General features: G+C 61.0%; 1 protein-coding gene across 1 annotated transcript in view; it reads right to left on the reverse strand.

Moving 5' to 3' along the window:
• The window catches only part of PLXNA2 (plexin A2), a 51,252-nt gene that overhangs the window by 18,082 nt on the left and 16,027 nt on the right, over nucleotides 1–17,143 (reverse strand). The window contains exons 4-10 of the mRNA XM_055125448.1: nucleotides 10,081–10,215; nucleotides 3,758–3,858; nucleotides 2,810–2,933; nucleotides 2,101–2,254; nucleotides 1,765–1,861; nucleotides 930–1,044; nucleotides 438–638 (exon numbers count right to left, since the gene is read on the reverse strand). Of these exons, the coding sequence (XP_054981423.1) occupies nucleotides 438–638; nucleotides 930–1,044; nucleotides 1,765–1,861; nucleotides 2,101–2,254; nucleotides 2,810–2,933; nucleotides 3,758–3,858; nucleotides 10,081–10,215 (927 nt within the window). The remainder of the gene's footprint in view (nucleotides 1–437; nucleotides 639–929; nucleotides 1,045–1,764; nucleotides 1,862–2,100; nucleotides 2,255–2,809; nucleotides 2,934–3,757; nucleotides 3,859–10,080; nucleotides 10,216–17,143) is intronic.

Genomic DNA, 17,143 nt, shown 5'->3' on the forward strand with positions numbered 1-17,143 from the left:
CTCAGAGACTCTCTCCCTCAGCTCCCCCTGACCTGGCCATGGTGCCTTGCTCATGGCCATCCTGCGCGGAGCCCCGAGACCCCATGTGATAGCCCTGATAAGAGGCGCTGGTCCTGGTCAGTCACCCATTGCCAGCCCGGGGTGCAGCTACCGAGATAGTTCCCAGCTGGTTCTGCTTCTCCAGGCTTCTGGCTGCAGATGCTCTAATTCTTGTTGTCTCTCCCCTGCACCTCTGCACTGCCCGCCCTCCCCCTTTACTGCCCCTCATCGCCTCCCCCTGGCCCTGCAGTGCCCCTCTCCATACCTCTGCACTACCCCTTCCCCTAACCCTCCCCCTGCACCCCGCCTCCCCACACCCTGCCATTCCCCTGTGCTCCTGAGGAGAGAGCCTGAGGGGCTGTCGGGACTGTGGGGAAGGGCCCGCCCCGCCCGCTCACCGAGCTGTTCTGGCACTGCACACTGGAGCTGTTGAAGCGCAGCGCAGGCACGCGGTGGGCAGCGCCCTGGATGCGGAGCACGCACTCGTAGCCGCGCTGCCCGGACTGGGGCTGTGGAAGGTTCCGGGCCTTGAGCGTGATGGGCTCCACCTCCCCCACGGGGATCAGGATCTCGCTCGTGGGTGCCAGCTGGGGACAGTCCTGGGTGCAGCACAGGACACAGGGTGGACCCCACCAGTCAGGGCCCCTGGCCGAGCACCGGCACAGCCCTCAGCCTCTGCGCTCGCCCGGGCCCCCATGGTGCCTTTGGGGCCCCCCACCCCCAGCTAGCACCTCAGTTCTGTGCAGAAGGCTCTGAGTGCGGCTCACCTCACCCTGCGGAAGTAGAGGCTGCCCCCACATCCGCTTCAGAGACCCACTGAACTGCCCCCCACGTCTGCCACAGAAAACTGCTGGGCTGCCCCTCACACTTGTGCTCTGGGCGGTGCCCACCTCGGCGGCTCGGACCCGGCCCTCCTGGAAGGAGCAGCTGGAGGGGTCGTGTGTGCACAGGTTGCGGTACTTGCACCAGCGGCAGCGGAAGGCGCTGGTGACACAGGACAGGCACCTAGAGGACAAGAAGGGGGAGTGTGGTGGGGAGAGTGGGCATTCCCAGTGCTCCAGGGCCCTGAACCAGGGAGCAGAGAGGGCACCCCGAAACCAGGGAGCAGAGCGGGGCAGGCACCGCTGCACTGTGGGAGGTCCCTGCTGCCAGCGCGGCTGGCTGCCCACAAGGAAGGCCAGGGAAACAGTCATCTCCCGCGGGGTCATGGGTCCCAGCCCCAGGTCTCCTGGCTGGGTGCCCTCTGTCCTGCACTCTGGGCGTGGGGACATGGAAGCCTTGGCTGGGGACACGGGTGGTAGCTGGCAGGAGCCTTGACCCTCTGCTCGAGCCACCCTGGCTGCGCCTAGCTGCTGAGGGGGTCAAATGCCCCTGAATGGTCTGTTCTAGCCCCCGAACAGTCCCCCCACCCCCTTCTCCGCACAGATGCCCACGGCCCACCGGCAGGCCACAACACCACTCTGGCACGAGCCTGTGGGTTTGGCTACTTCCCCCTGCTGTTGGCCATCCCAAATGAGAATCAGGGTCGCACCCAAGTGTTGGGTGGGGGTGGGGGCTAAGTAGCTCAGCACTCAGGCGACCTGCCTGACAAAAGGGAACCTATGGGAGCAGCAGGCGGGGCGGCCCCTTATCTGAGGGCACCCTGGTGAGGGGCTGTGAGGCAGGGGCCTTGTGCCTGCGCCAGGGCTAGGGGAGCCCCCGCCCCCATGGCCAGGGAAGCCTCACAGTTGATGGGCGCTGCAGTTGTAGAACTTGAACTCAGTGCTGACAAATGTCCTGCCGGTCTCCTTGGCCTTCAGCTGCAGCTCCACGCCAAACCAGTCTGGGAAGGAGGAAGAGGACACCTTTGCCACCGGGGCCGGGGGTGGAGCCCCCCACAGACAGGACTCTGCTGCACCCTCGCGTGCCTGGGCACTCTCCCGGAAGAAAAGGACCTCTCGTCCATCCCTGGGGGTGGGCCTGGACATGACTTCTGGCCACCCTGACGAAAAGGGTGTGAGCTGGGTCCCAATACTAGGCGCTGCCTGGCTGGTCCCTGCACAGCCACCCCCGGGTGCCTACCTTGATCCAGAGGGACGACGGGCACGTCCCTGGGCCCGGGGGAGAGGCAGAGCACCCGACTCCCATCCACCTGCCCCTCTACCTCCGTCAGGTTCCCGAAGGCACAGGTGACCCCCTCGGAGAGACTGGGGGCGTCGCTGACCACCAGAGTGAGCTGTGGGGGAGAGAGGGCAGGGTGTCAGAGATAGTGGTGAATGAACCAGGGTAGGTCTGGGGGACTGGGGGCGGGCTCCTCACTGTGGGTCCGTTGCCTCAGTCCTCAGCTGCTGCCCGGTGTCTGGCCTGGCCTGTCTGGGGAAGGTGAGCACCCCAGGGCAGAGGGAGGGGCCCCTGAGAGCACGGAGACGGCAGAGCCTGCATGAGGCCCGAGTACAGGCCATGTCCAGGGGCTGTGTGATCAAACACAGGCTGCACTGGCCTCCCGTCCACCTGTCTATCATCTCTTGGCCCAGCCTTGTGTCCATGTACTGTCACCTGCCTGTCTATCCATCCATTGTTCATGCTCGAGTGTTTGTCTGTCCATCACTTGTCCATCTGTCACACTTGTGGATCCAGTGGAACCCAACACAGACCCTGCCAAGCCTTGGACACACTGCTGGCCAGGGCTGGGGCCCGGTCAAGGCCTGTTCAGAGGTGCGGTGGGTGCTGAGTCTGATCCTCCTGGACACGGCCCATGCCACTGCTCCTGGGGTACGTCTCTCCCACCTACCTGCCGGCGCTGCTCGGACACAGAGATACTGCCGGGGTCCACCTGGAGCCGCATGCACTGACTGAGGCTGGCTGCGAAGCGGTTGGGTTCCCAGGCACGTGGGCAGCGGTCCCTGCGGGAGCACCTGCAGAGTGGACACAGGCAGGGCGCTGCTGGGAGGAAACCCTAGACGGACAGCCCAGGGACAGCCCAGCAGGAGGCTCATGGGCGCTGTGGACAGGAGCTATGTAGGGCTCCGGGCCTGCACTGCCGCCTCCCTGCCCTCAGCCCACGGAGATAGTCACCATCCTGGGGAAGAGAGGCGAGGACCCGCACTCTCGCTGTGACTGCGCAGGTCACGGTGGTCTGTGAACAAGTGGACCCAAGATGGGCAGACACTGGACAGATGCGAGGACAGATGAGGCACAGGAAGTCCTGGCCTGGCCACCACCTGGTGCTGAATGATGCGTGCACGCACGCGCTTGAAGGGATATGGAGGGTGTGGGGGGGTTGTGGGTATGGGGGGCGTTGCGGTGGGGGAATGTGTGTTGGGGGGGCTACTGCACCTGAGGGCGACCCTAAATTAGGGGCTAGAAGGTGCTCAGACTGGGATGTTGTGTGGGGTGGGGACCCTCGGCAGAGCTGTGAGGATGGAGGCAGCTGGGCAGGGCTCCCTTCAAGCCCGGCGCCACCTCAGATCCCCACACCTCTCCTGGGACCCTGTGTCCTCACTCAGGCCCTGGGCACCTGCGCAGGCCCAACAGGGCGGCCGGGTTCTGCGTCAGTGAGGACGCTGCATCGTTGCCTGAGCCAGGGCAGCCTCAGTCGCGTTGGGGCCCAGAGCATGCTCAGGGGTGGGTGCTGGACTGGGTGGGGGTGAGCTGCCTTTGAGATCCCTGATGAGCGCCCTGTGAGGGGCCCCACCCCCGCCTCCTGGCCTTGGAGCCCCGCGTTGCTGTGGACACTTACATGCTGTGCAGGGCACACCAGCCACAGTGGGGGTCCCCCGCGCTCAGGCACTCCCCGCACGTGGTGTACTGCTCGCACGCCTCCACCGGCACCCGCGTGACCTGCGGGCGAGGAGCTGTGTCAGTGGGCAGTGTGGCTACACACAACTCAGGTGCACCAGGACCCTCCGCCCTGGACGGGCCAGCATGTTTGGGAGCTGGGCAGAGGGGTCTGTGTGGGCAGGAGTGAGAGTCCCAGAACCCCCACAGTGGGGTGCCAGGAACAAAGAAGTGTCTGCTCTTGACAGCCGTGGGGTGCCAGGGTTCGTCCTCCTCCTGCTCCCTGCCCACCCTCCCTGCCCTGTCCAGGCCCCTCACGGCTGTCTGCAAGGCCAAAGCCCAGCCACACCCTGGCCCCTTTGAGGCCCAGCTCCCTCTGCCGGGCTGAGTGACGCCAGCATCTGGCTCAAGGGGACAACTATGGGCTCGTCCGCCTGCGAAAACACAGCAGCTCTCAGCAGCTGGTCGCGCTGAATGGGGCTGTGTGCTGCCAACAAAGACCACTTTCTCCAGGGGCCGGCGGGGACTGGGGGCTGTGGGGCAAACCACAGCAAGCAGAGGGGGCCCTCCCGGCCCCCACCCCCTTGCTTCCCGGACTGTCCTGGTGGGAATTTCATTTTTACCGAGCTGAGTTGCGCAAAGCAAAAAGGGAACCTTACGGGGCGGGTCTAAGTCCCACATTTTGTGGCCACACACACCCGAGGCAGGTGTCCCTGCAGCCTGCTGGCCCTGGTTACCATCTGCGGTTCCTCATGGGATGCCATCTCTGAGGTGACTGGAACAAAGGGTCCCTGGGTCTGGGACATAGATGGCCTGGGAAGCCCCCTATGGAGCACCACCCAGGCAGCCCCGGGTGGCCTGAAGCCAGGAGTGCAACCTGAGAGGACCCCCGAGTAGTCGGAAAGTCCAGGGTCCTCATGAGGGCGCTGCAGGCACCAGGGATCAAGAAGAGAACATCACACCTTCCAGCACAAACCTTAAGGCCCCCTTGGAGCTCTGGCTCCCAGATGGAGTGGCTGTGCCAGAGACATGGCCTGGCCTGGAGGTCGGGGGCAGGGGCTCCAGGAAGGCTGTCCCAGACCCAGTTTCTTCAGGAAGCCTGAGCGGGCAGCAGGAGAAAGGAGTTCACATGGGTCCTGGTGTCCCCTACTGCTCCTGGGTGTGGGTGTCGAGAGCTGATGGGACACCACAGCTGGTCAGCCTGACAGAGAACACCTATGTGTCCATGTGCCCTACATCCATGCGTTCACATGGCTATGTGTCCATGCTTTCATGCATCCATGTGTCTGTGCATCTGAGCTGGGCTTGGGGTGTAAATCACTCAGTCTAGCTGTGAGGAACTGGCCAGGTGCGGGAGGGAGGCCTCGGTCAGAGGAGGTGGGTCACCTCCAGCCCAGTGCGGGCAGGTACCTCTCACTGTGGGTGTGGACAGGTCCTGCTCTGTGCATAGCAGGTTCATGGTTTCTTCCCCTGGGGGTGTCCACCCGCCGAGCCAGGAAGCAGCGTCAGCACTGACTCAGAGTTTAATGGGATGCCTGACACTTTAATTCGTGTTTGTTTATTGTGATTGCATTTTAATCATGACCCAGCCCCCCTGGGCGCTGGGACGGGGGTGGCTGCGCTGGCAAGAGCGCCTGCTGGGTGCGCCCCGCCCCACGGCAGCCCCACGCTGCCCTGCAGGGCGCCGGCTGCATTCCTTCCTGCTTCATCTTCCTTGTCTCCTAATTATGCCTCTAATGAGTATAACTGTCCTATTAAGTCATTTATTTAAGAAATACTCTTAATTAAAGGTGACTCACACTAAGCTCTTAGATCTAGGGGTCTGGGGCCTTCCTCTGCCTGGTGCTGGAACCATGTGGGTGGCCGCGGGGCGGGGGTCAGCCTGGTGCTGAAGCCCCATGTCTCAGCCCTGGGCTGGGAGGGTAGTGAGTAGCGCAGGTCTGGGAATTGTTTTGTGCCAGAGACAGGGGGGCCCAGAGTCTGGGTACGGTGACAGAACCTGAGCTCAGGGGCAGTCGTGGACTCCCCTTGGACATGCTGGGCACGAGGGCATCAGCTCTGCCCCTGCAGATGTGGTTGCCTCAAGGACCAGTCCATGGAGCAGGTGTTGGGGACACAGAGGCCTGAGAGGGGCTCATGAGACAGTTTGGTCCATGGGGGCAGCCAGCAAGGAACCTTCACCCTCGGGATCACACAAGGGTAACGAACGGGAAGAGCCTCAAGACAGAGAATATGACCCTCTGCTTCCCTGGACCCCTTGTGCCCTGACTCTCCCCGTCCCTTGTCCCTCACCTGCGCTCTGACCCCCACCTGTCCCCACACGAGGCCAGGCCTGACAGACAGCAGCAGTGGCTCTGGGGGAAAGGTAGTGTCCGAGGCACAGGGCCTGTCAGGGCGTGGAGCGGGGCCTACTGAAAGCGTGGCTGGGCCTTCTCCTCTCTGGAAGCCTCTCGAAGTCCCCTGCCAACTCCCCGCTGTGTCTGAGGCCCTCTTCCTGCCCCAAGGTGGGATGGGGACTGGGAAGTGCAGGCTCCGAAGGCCACACCAAGGTCGTGTTCCTTCTGAGCCCGTGTCCAGCCCGGCAGAGCCGACCCAAGCCAGAGGCTGTAGTAGAGGCAGGAGGGGGCAGACCCCGAACTGCAGGGATGTGTCAGCACAAGGACCAAGGCTCAGAGCAGCTCCGGATCAAATGAGGGAGGGCTTCCAGCAGGCAGCGACTGTCTGTTGCAGCAAACAGGAAACTCCCCAGGAAGGCACTGCCTCTAGGCGGAAGTCTGTTGCTGGACCAGCAGCTGGCCAGCTGCCCCACTGCCACTTCTGAAAAACACTGGCCACTACTTCCAGGCAGCCCTCCTTGACCAGCCTCCCCAGCTCTCTGAGCATGGACTCTCCTACCTGCCCAGTCAGAGCTGGGGCGGGCTTCTTCCTGCCCAGACTGCCACGGCACTGCCTTCCTCTCCCATCAGAGGCCCCCCAGCCCCCATGACTCTGTCTCTGCACAGAACAGGCTCTCATGCCTGCTGCTGCTGGCTCGTGAGACAGGCTTATTTTCGGCTCCTTAAGTAGCAGCACGAGGAACTGTGGCAGTTTCTCGGGGTGCTGAGCTCCGCTGATGCCTTCTGGGATAGGAGCCAGGAGCGCAAAGCGAAGTAGTAGGGGCGCGTGAACCCGTAGGCCTCACCTCTGCTCGCCTCTGCTAGTGCGCTCCCACACAGGCTCCACCAGGCCCAACCTGTCACAGTCCTACACTGCCACGCCCCAGCCTTCCATGGTTCCATATTGCCCAGGTCCCACCAGCCACGCCCACCAGCCACGCCCACCCAGCCATGCCCACCCTGTCACACCCACCCTGCCACGCCCACCCTGCCACAGAGCTACCACTCTCCATTTCTCATACCAGCTGCATGGCTGGGATCATAGCTCTGGGGTGATGGGGTTATTTCTGGGACTAAGAGTGTGACTTTAGGGAAGGAACTCTGTGTGTCCACTCTGGGAGGCCCTGGCCCTCCCAAGTCTTTCCAAGTGAGTGGGGGCCTCTTGTCCAGAACACTTCCTAGAAGAAGGAGCCCACCAAGGGCCTATGTTCTCTGGGGATGCTACAGGAGGACCCTGAGCTGGGGGTGCTAGAAGCGTCCTGGGGGCAGTCCTAGTCCCATCGCAGGCCAGGGCCCGTGGGGCAAAGCTCTGAGCTCTGTCTCCCCATCCTCACTACTGCCACATCTTGGTCTTCATCCTGGCAGACAGGGTGGGCTGGGGAGGGGCCAAGAGGTGGGGGTGGGCAGGCCCTCTGTGACAGGGTGATGTGGGTGAGACCAGCACAGGGCACCAGAGGCCCCTCCCGAGCTAGAGCGCTGGGAGGGACTAGAGCAGAGAGTGGGGCTGAGGTTTGCCTCTGTGCGTGCCAGGTCCCTGGAAAGGAGGGTTTTAAGTAATTTTGGGTTATTACTGATGCGATTAGGCTCTCAGTGAACACTTAGCACTGAGCCGTGCTTATTAAAATGACTGTTTAATCAGGACATTGCTGAGGCAGCATTAGCGGCGCAGTGCAGGCGGGTGGAGGGGCGGGCAGGCACTACAGTGCTGTGCCCCCACAGCCTGTGCTAGACACGTGCTGCTGGGCTGAGTCCTGCTCTGCTGTCCTCCCTGTGCCCACGATGAACACGTGGGTTAGGGTAGCTCCTCTGGGCCTGCAACTGTGCCCAGACCTTGGGCCTGTGGCCAGGCTGTGCTGGACCTCCTTCCTGTCTGGGCAGCTGGCTCTAGCACCTGTTCAGGTCACTCGCAGGCCCAGGGATGATCCAGCCCAGGACCTCAGGGATGTCCCTGAGGAAGCTAAGGAAGAATCGATTAGTAGCCCAGGCCAAGTGCCCACAGGCAGTGGGCTGTCGAGGACGGGAGACTGGACGTGAACTCCCCAGCCAGTGGGTGCTGGGCAGAGGTGACACACGCCACCCTGCTCACACATGTGGACATGCATGTACATGCATGAGTGCACGTGAACATTTACACAGCAGACACATGACCCGCTATGGGGCTGGCCCACCTGCTCTGTGCCCTGCACCCTTGGGTCCTCAGAGCCCCTGGGCTGGGTGTAGGGACACCAGGGAAGGGCAGGGGCAGTAGAGCAGCTGTGGTGGACCCTGCGAGTGCTGTGTGGGCATGTTCTGGAGGGTGGGAGGCTCCAGCAGCACGTACTGGGGCACCTTTCGGGTCTCCAGCACCCCACGCACCTTTGCTCCCCTCTGCAGGGGAACCTACCACCCCGTGGTTTGATTGGGGTGGCATCCTCCAAGAAGCACTCAGGGTACACAGAGTTGAGCTCAGGCTGGGCACAGGCACCCCGCCCCCGGCTGCCTCCTCCTCTCTCTCCCACACATGGGCAGGCCTGAACCCTCGCCCGAGGCCGGGCAGCTGGCCACATAGTCGCTGATGCCTGGCGCCAATTTCAAACTCAGAGACAGACGTTGGCGGGGGGCCCTGCCTTAGAGGGTCCCTGCCTCTGCTTCCCTGCCTCAGAGGATCCCTGCCTGAGCCTCTCCGCCTCAGAGGGTCCCTCCCTCAGCCTCCCTGCCTCAGAGGGTCCCTGCCTGAGCCTACCTGCCTCAGAGGGTCCCTCCCTCAGCCTCCCTGCCTCAGAGGGTCCCTGCCTTAGTCTCCCTGCCTCAGAGGGTCCCTCCCTCAGCCTCCCTGCCTTAGAGGGTCCCTGCCTCAGAGTTGTTGCCTCAGCCTCCCTGCCTCAGAGGGCCCCGGCCTCAGTTTCCCTGCCTCAGTGTCTCTGCCTCAGAGCGTCCCTGCCTCAGTGGGTCTCTACCTCGGTGGGTCCCTGCCTCACCCTGAGCAAGGTCTAGTTAGTGCCAGCAGCTGGGCTGTGACAAGCTGCTTGAGGGATGTCTTGAGATTGAGTTCAGGTTTCTGATCTAAAAACAAGGACTCAAGTGTCCTTGGAACCTGAGGCTCCAGTCCACAGTGGGTGCTGGTGGATTCTCTGAGGCCTTACTGGCCCTGCAGCCTCCACAGTGAGGCCCCTCCTGACGCGGGGACACCCAGCTGCCTGCGCACATATGCAGTGTCCCAGCGAGTGACATGGACCCCCACAGTATTCACATCCCCAGTACGTAAGGCTGAGAATCATTCCCCTTGGACCCTCTGTCACCCGAGTCACCCAGGCCCCTGAGTGAAGAGAAGAGGTAAGGACATGGCAGATGCCGCAGCCTGCTGGGCCTCTGCAATGACGCTGCCTCAGGCTGGGCACAGGGCACAGCAAAGAGCGTGTGCCCTCTGTGGGACAGGGAGCAGGCACTCTCTTCATGTCGAAGGCCCCGGGAGACCTGGCTCTCCCCCATCTTTGCAGGCTCTGCCTCAACACATGTCTCTGGCCAAGGGCTGTGTCCATGAGCTCCCCCGACCCAGAGAAGCACGGGGCCTCCTAGGGATGGGGGAGCAGGAAGGGGGTTCTGGGTGCCCTCAGCCCAGCTGGGCCCTGTGTGCAATCACTCAGTGTGAGGTGGGGGCTGCTCACCACATTAAATGAGCTGCCCCAGCTCCTGCCCTCCATGTACCTTCCAGACCTGGGGCAGATGCCAGAGGGGCCCAGACTGAGCCCTAAGGCAGCATGAGTTCCCCCTCTCAAGGCATCCCTCCAGCATGGAGTAGGGGCATGGTCAGGTCTCCATCCTTCATACTGCTGCTGCCCGGCGAGTTCCAGGGTGTATCAAACCTCCTGTCGTGCTCCAGGATGGCTGGGAGATGCCCCTCTCCAGTGCTGGGCGAGACTGAGGTACTTACCTGCCGCTCAGACATGACATACAGGTAGCGCTGGTCTGTGGAGAAGGCCATGTCCCGCAGGATTGGACTGTGGTCCTTGAGCACTGATACCGTTTCATACTGGACACCTCCATGTGGGGGGCCATCTGCCCGGATCTGCAAGAAAGCAAGGGCAGTCTAGGGTGAGGGTCTCCTGCCCAGGCCCTCCCCACAGGGTGAGAGTCCCCCCACCAACCCACACTCCTGCACCAGGTGAGCTCAGTAGGGGATGGGCATGGCAAAGGAGCTGCATGTGTGTGTGCAGACATAAGTGTGCATGTGAACACTTATGTGAGAAGTGTGTAGGCGTAGGTGTGCATGCATAAAGATGAGTGTGCTCTGATGGGTGCAGTGTGTGGTCTATGGGTGCATGTGCAGTGTGTGGTGTGTGGGTATAGTGTGTGGTGTGTGAGTGCAGTGTGTGGTGTGTGGGTGCAATGTGTGGTCTATGGATACAGTTTGTGGTTTGTGGGTGCAGTGTGTGGTCTATGGATACAGTATGTGGTGTCTGGGTTCAGTGTGTGGTGTATGGGTGCAGTGTGTGGTCTATGGATACAGTGTGTGGTCTGTGGATGCAGTGTGTGGAGTGTGGGTGCAGTGTGTGATGTGTGGGTGCAGTGTGTGACGTGTGGGTATAGTGTGTGCTGTGTGGGTGCAGTGTGTGGTGTGTGGGTGCAGTGTGTGGTGTGTGGGTGCAGTGTGTTCTGTGGGTGCAGTGTGTGGTCTGTGGATACAGTGTGTGGTCTGTGGATACAGTATGTGGTTTGTGGATACAGCATGTGTCTATAGATACAGTGTGTGGTCTATGGACACAGTGTGTGGTTTGTGGATACAGCATGTGTCTATGGATACAATGTGTGGTTTGTGGATACAGTGTGTGTCTATGGATACAGTGTGTGGTCTGTGGGTATATGCCTAGCTGCTTATATGTCCACATGTGAATTGCGTCTGTGTGTATCTGAATATGCACATGTATGCTGTGCATACACCACATACAGGTATATGTGTGTTCATGTGTGTACACACTTGTTTAGACTCACACACATAAAATGTGCTAGACACATATCCCATATGCATGTGCACACATGAATATACATCTGCATAGAATTGTGCAAGCATCAAATGCATATGTGTATAGATATGCATACAAACATGAGCATACATGCTCACATGTACATGAATGTAACAGATACACATGCAGGTGTGAATATACATATGTGTAGGTATAATGAGTACATGCCTGTATATGTGCACCATGCACATGTGCGATGTGTGCACAGATGTGTGCAGGCCGTGTGTGAGCACAACTTTGAGTATAGTGAGTATGAAACTGTATGTGTGTGAAGGCTGTTATGCAGGTTGTGTGGGAGCACACAGCCAGGCTGTGTGAGTGTAAAAACTGTGTGTGCTCAGTCATATGTGGGCAAATCTGCGTGTGGGCTGTGTGCATTCAACCATGTGCAAATCGTGTGCATTTATGTGTGTGTGGTACATGTGAGCAGCAGTTGCAGGAGGCTGAGGCTCAGGCTGCTCTGCTGCCCCCAGGAAGGTGCTAACGAGCGCACGTCTGCAGCTGTGCACTTAGAGCCGCAGGAAGATTCAAGCTGAAGTTTATTTTCGTAGTGCTTCATGACCTGGATTATTTATAGATGGAAGTCTGTGCTGTCGCCTCCCACAAACCTCGCATGCGTGTTCATGCATGTAAGCAGCAGCTTGTCCCTGTGCCCTGTTCCTGTACCCCTGCCAATGTTCCCTGGGGGGATGGGGGAAGGAGGAGGAGCCTATGGGCTGCCCCGAGCCAACACAGCAGCAGAGGAGGCAGGACCCACCCCCAGGAGCAGGTCACTGAGACGGATTCAGGGGCAGGACTCCAGCCTCCCTCTTCCTAGATACCCAGCAGCCAATTACAAAATGCAGAGAACCCTCTATCCCATGCACACACGAATGCACACGCATGCACACACACCTTCGTCTGTGCACACACAGATATTGCCAGCACTTTGCCCGTGAGCAAGTTGTCAGCAGGGCTTGTGCCTGGAGATGCACAATTATTCCTTTTCGGTGCCTGCTCAGAATTTGCTTAGTTCTGACACCAAAGGAGGCACCACATTTCAGGCCTTTCATTGGGGGCTGCTTTGGACGGCTGCACTGCCCGTGAGACAGTCTTAGAGCACAGGGCATGATTCAGAGGAGGTGCGGGGGAGGGGAGGGGTGCAGAGTGAGGTAAGGGGGTGCAGGTAGGTGAGACGGGTGCAGGATGATGGGAGGGGATACAGGATGAGGGTGAGGGGTTGCAGGTGAGGTGAATACAGGGTGATGTGAGGGGATATAGGTGAGGTGAGGGGTGCAGGTGAGGGGGTGCGGGTGAAGGTGAGGTGAGTATAAGGTGAGGTGAGGCGGTGCAGGGTAAAGTGAGGCAGAGGCAGGTGAGGTGAGGGTGGGATGGGGGTGCCTGTAGTCCTGGCTAGCCAGGGTGAGGCTGAGGCCCTGAGTGTGTGTCCTGCAGGGCGGGCAGGCCCTGCATGGCAGCCAGCTCCACACGCCCTCAGGGACTTTCTCCTTTGGTCCTCGGGGGCCTATTGCCTGCTCTTGGGCCACAAATTGTGCAGAAAGGGGTCTCCAAGCACTCCAGGGCAAAAGGAGGGAGGGAGCCCCTGGACTCCATCTTTGATCTTGGCCCAGCCCTGCCCCCACTCTCAGACGCTGTACTGGAGACAGGACGAGGCCCCCCTCCCGAGACCAGAACCCCTCTGGGCCCTGGACAGGCCATTGGCCAGCACAGACTGGATGCAGGGGCGGGGCTGCTCGGGGAGGGGCTCCGCGGAGCTCCTGCAGCAAGCAAGCGGCTAGAGCAGGAGCTGGTTGGCTTGCAGATGGGCCGGTGCTGGCCTGGGGCCCAGCTAGGACCCAGCTGCCACCTTGGAATGTCAGAAACACAATCCGACTCCCCACCCCCACCCCCTTCTCCTTCACCGCCACCCTGCCATGCTTGCTGCAGACCCCTCCCCTCAGTCCAGGGGCAGGTGGGTGTTGATTTCTGTCCTTCCTAGGGGTCAGGGGCTGCAGAATGGGGAAGGGAGTGGGAAGAGCTGCCCAGGGCTGTATGCATACCCAGACTGTCTCTGTACTGATGACTGGGGAGTGATACCCTGCTCTCAGGGGCCATGCGGCCTCCAGGGCAATGCAGGAACTGGGGCGAGTGCCGCTAATAGCTGATTCTGTTTCTAGTGATTAATAGCTGATTCTGTTACCAGTGATTGATCTACTGTCAGTGATAACTGATTCTGCTGAACACAGAGAACGGGGGGTGGGAAACTCTGCGGGCTCACTCCAATCCCTGTCACCCACTCCACAGCATCTTGCAGATCCCGTGCAGCACACAGTGGCAGGATCCCAGGCCAGTCCATGTCCAGGGACCACTCTGCCACCCGCCTTCCTACCCACTCACCTGTGCAACCGCCTGTGCACCTGCATCATGAACACCTGCTCTACCTCTCCCAGACACCAGTTCTTCCCCAGAAGGAAGGGCTGAGATGCGAAGCTAGAACTTGACCAGTCACCAGGTGGACTTGAGGCTTCTTGCCCACCCCCCAGCTGATGGCTCCTGGTCACCAATCCCAGACTCTGCATCTCACAGCACAGGGACTTTGCCATCACCCTCTCACTGTCTGTGGCAGGCACATTGTCTCGGCATCACTGTGCTGTCAGGGGCTGCTTGTGGAAAATCATATTCTCTCCCCTAATAACTCTGAGAATTTTTCTCTTAAAAGGGAAAAATCAGACGTCTCATTTGAAAGCCTGGATTTTACTTTAAAGAGACAGAGCTCCGAAGAAGAAGCAGGAGGGAAGGAATACTGCACCCCACCAGCCTGGAGCCATGGGGAGGCCTGAGCATAGGCTGGGCATTGCTGTGGACAGTGATGTGGGTTCACACAGCAGGCCTTGGGCCCCGAGGTGGGCAGTAGCCGTGACAGGCTCCTATGTCTCTGGCCTTGGGGACAGACCTTGATGCTCATCTTCTCCTTAGTGACCCTGGCCGAGGCTGCACCTGCCACATGACCCTCAGCTACTCGACCACATGTGGTTGCCGTGGCCACTCCCACCACCTTGTGGACTGCAGGTCCTCCCACGCAGTGCCTGGGGAATGCAGCTGGATACGAGCAGCAGGATGCAGGCCAGCTCTGTCATCAGGTGGGAACTTGCACTCAGAGCCCGAGCCCTGCTCTCTGCAGTCAGCCCAGGCCTCCAGAGGCAGGAATTGGGAATGGGCTGGGGCCGGTCAGTCTCCTGGGCATGAGCGAGGCATGGGGTGTGGCGCTGAGGGTCCGGCGTGGCTGCCACTAAGCAGTCCTGAGATCTGGGTTCCACTGAGCCTGGGTGGGGCTGGACCTGGGCAGGGGCTGAGTAAGGCAGGCCCGAGTCTGTCTGGACCCTGCGTGGGGCCTGAGCCCGGGCTGGACCCTGCACTGGGCGGGCGTGGGCCTGGGCAGGGTGTGAGTCTCTGCCGGACCCAGACCCTGCTTTAGCTGCATCTGCAGGCGCTGGCTGCATGCAAACCCAGGCTCCCGCCGAACCCGCCACAGTGCTGCAGCCCCACCGTGATGCTCGGGAGGAAAGGAGGGCCCTCTTGGCTGATGCACAGCGAGCGTGGCCCCAGGGCTCCGGGGCAGGATGGGGCCTGTGTGCCCTGCATCGCTGGGCCGAGACCTAAGGCGCAGCTCCAGCTCCGCAGAGGTGGCCTGGCCTGAGTGTGAGCTGAGCCGACTCAGGGGCAGGGATCTGCAAGGAAGATCAGGGCTGAGGCCTGCGGGGAGGGAATGGGAGCCCAGAGTGCAGAGACCCCAAGAGCGGGTCCTGATGCTGGCCGGGTCAGCTGGTCTGGTCGTGCTCTCTACCCTCCTGGTTTGCACAGGAGGAGGGTGAGAACCAGGGATGAGGTCCCCAGTGAGGGAGGAGGGTACAGGGTGATGAGAGGCACTGCCCCCACCTGGGTCTCTCAAGGTGGCTAGAGTTGTGCCAGAATCCTGGGGACCACGGGTTTACCAGACTCCATTGCTGGGTTCAGGACTGGGGGTCGCAAAGCCTCTCACTAGTCAGGGGCATGGTGGAGGGGCCCCTGGATGGGCTGGGGAGAGGCCACACCTCTCCCTGACACAAAAGCCAAAGTGGGAGCCTCTCATGGCTGATGCAGGCTCCGACACCTCACAGCCAATCAGCAAGAGCCACCAGCCTTCAATGCAGGGTCACTCCGTCAGGGTTGGTGAGGGGCTGAGAGACGCCAAGGACCAGCATCCACCTCTCTGTCCCCCAGACTGTCCTGGGGAATCTACTCACAGACTAGGGCCTGGCAGAGGTTGTGGTTGAAGCCCCAGGAGCTTCCCAGGACCCCTAAAGAAACTGAGAGCCCACACATGCCCGGACAAGAAGCTCCCCCGCCCCCGCCTATGTCAGCTCCACTGACATGAGCTTCCAGCTGTCATCATGGCCTGACCTCGCCACCCAGCCCTTCCCAGCAGGAAATCACCCCGGAACCGGGCCGCAGCAGAGCAGCACATGAGCACTGTGGCCAGCTGCCCCACGCCTGCGCCCCATCCACGCAGGCTGTTAGGCTGCAGCCAGCCCGGCGCAGGCTGGGATGTCCCTGTGCATGGGAGCTCCTTAGAGGAGCAGGGCTGGCAGGGACCCCAGAACCAGAGGGCAGTGGCACAGAGTGGACCCGGACTGGCAGCTAGAGAGGGGCCCGGTACAGAAACCCCATCTCTGCTGCTCTTGCAGTGGGGGGTCATTGTGCAGACACCCCCACCCTGGGACTGAGGTCATAGGCCATGGGTGCTGTGGCCAGCCCAGGCCACAGAGGTGGGGGCTCCCCCACAGCTGGGCCCTCAGTGTAGTCCCCACTCGCCACTGGAGGCGAGTCCCATGCCAGCCTGTGCATTACTAGCACCTCAGGGGCTGCGAGGGGGCAGAAACTCAAGGCCCTCAGGACGCCAGGGTCTAGTCCACACTCCAAACCCCAGCACACTCTCAGGCAGCACTGGATTCTAGGACGAGGTCCCTTGTTGCTAAAACTCTCTGTGAAGAGACACTGACCTCAGCCCCTGGGGAAGAGAGCGGCTAAGCCATGCAGTGGGCAGAGGTCAGGGAGAGAAGACGGGATAACAGTCCCATCCCCCATCCTGTAGGCTGTCCCCCTACGTATCCCTGCCCGGTGCCTAGACCCCCGATCTAGTCCCTCTATCCCGCTGCCCCCTCCCCCCACCTATTTCCCTGTCCCTCCCCTGTCCCCAGAACCATGTGTGTGGGGTTCTGCCAGGGACATTCCTTCCAGCCTGATCCCTCCTCCTGGTCCACCCCAAGACTCTCCCCTCTGCTCCCTCTGCCCCTCTCTGTCCCCCAGCCCCTCACCCCTCTGTCCTATCTCCCACCTCCTTCAGCCTGGTTCAGGGCACCTGTCTACCCTGGCTCTTGCCAGAGGGGCTTTGTCACAGGAGTGCAGCCTGGGGCAGGGGCCTGCCTGCCCTGCCGAGCTGCGCACCCAGCCCTGTTCCTGGGCTCCAGCCCTCTGGGCTGCTGTAGCCAGCAATGGAGACAGCCAGAGGGAGATGAGTTCCAAGTGAAGAGGCCAGGGGGGTGCAGCCCTGCTGACAACCGGGTTCTGACACTCCCTGCCCCATTCACCAAGCCCTGGGCTGCGGCTGCCTGAGTCAGGTAGGCAGTGGGTGCAAACCTCCCCAGCTCAGCCCTCGGCTCCCCAAGTGTAAGGTGATTATGGGACGCAGGACACAGGTGTGGGGAATGGAGCTGAAGGGGCACGGGGCCCTGACAAATGTGGGGCCGCACAGTTGGCTCCCACAGGAGTGCCGGTAGCCAGGTAGGGGACAGTACTCAGGGCAGAAGCTAGAATGAGCACAGGACACACACACACATGCCACACACACGCAAACCACAAGCACATGTGCAACAATGCAAACTCATGCACAGATACATAGAGCTGTACACACATATGTGCACATGACACACAAGCGCATGTATACCTGTATAGCTG

Source organism: Sorex araneus, chromosome 2, assembly GCF_027595985.1.
Source record: "Sorex araneus isolate mSorAra2 chromosome 2, mSorAra2.pri, whole genome shotgun sequence".
NCBI classification, from domain to species: domain Eukaryota; kingdom Metazoa; phylum Chordata; class Mammalia; order Eulipotyphla; family Soricidae; genus Sorex; species Sorex araneus.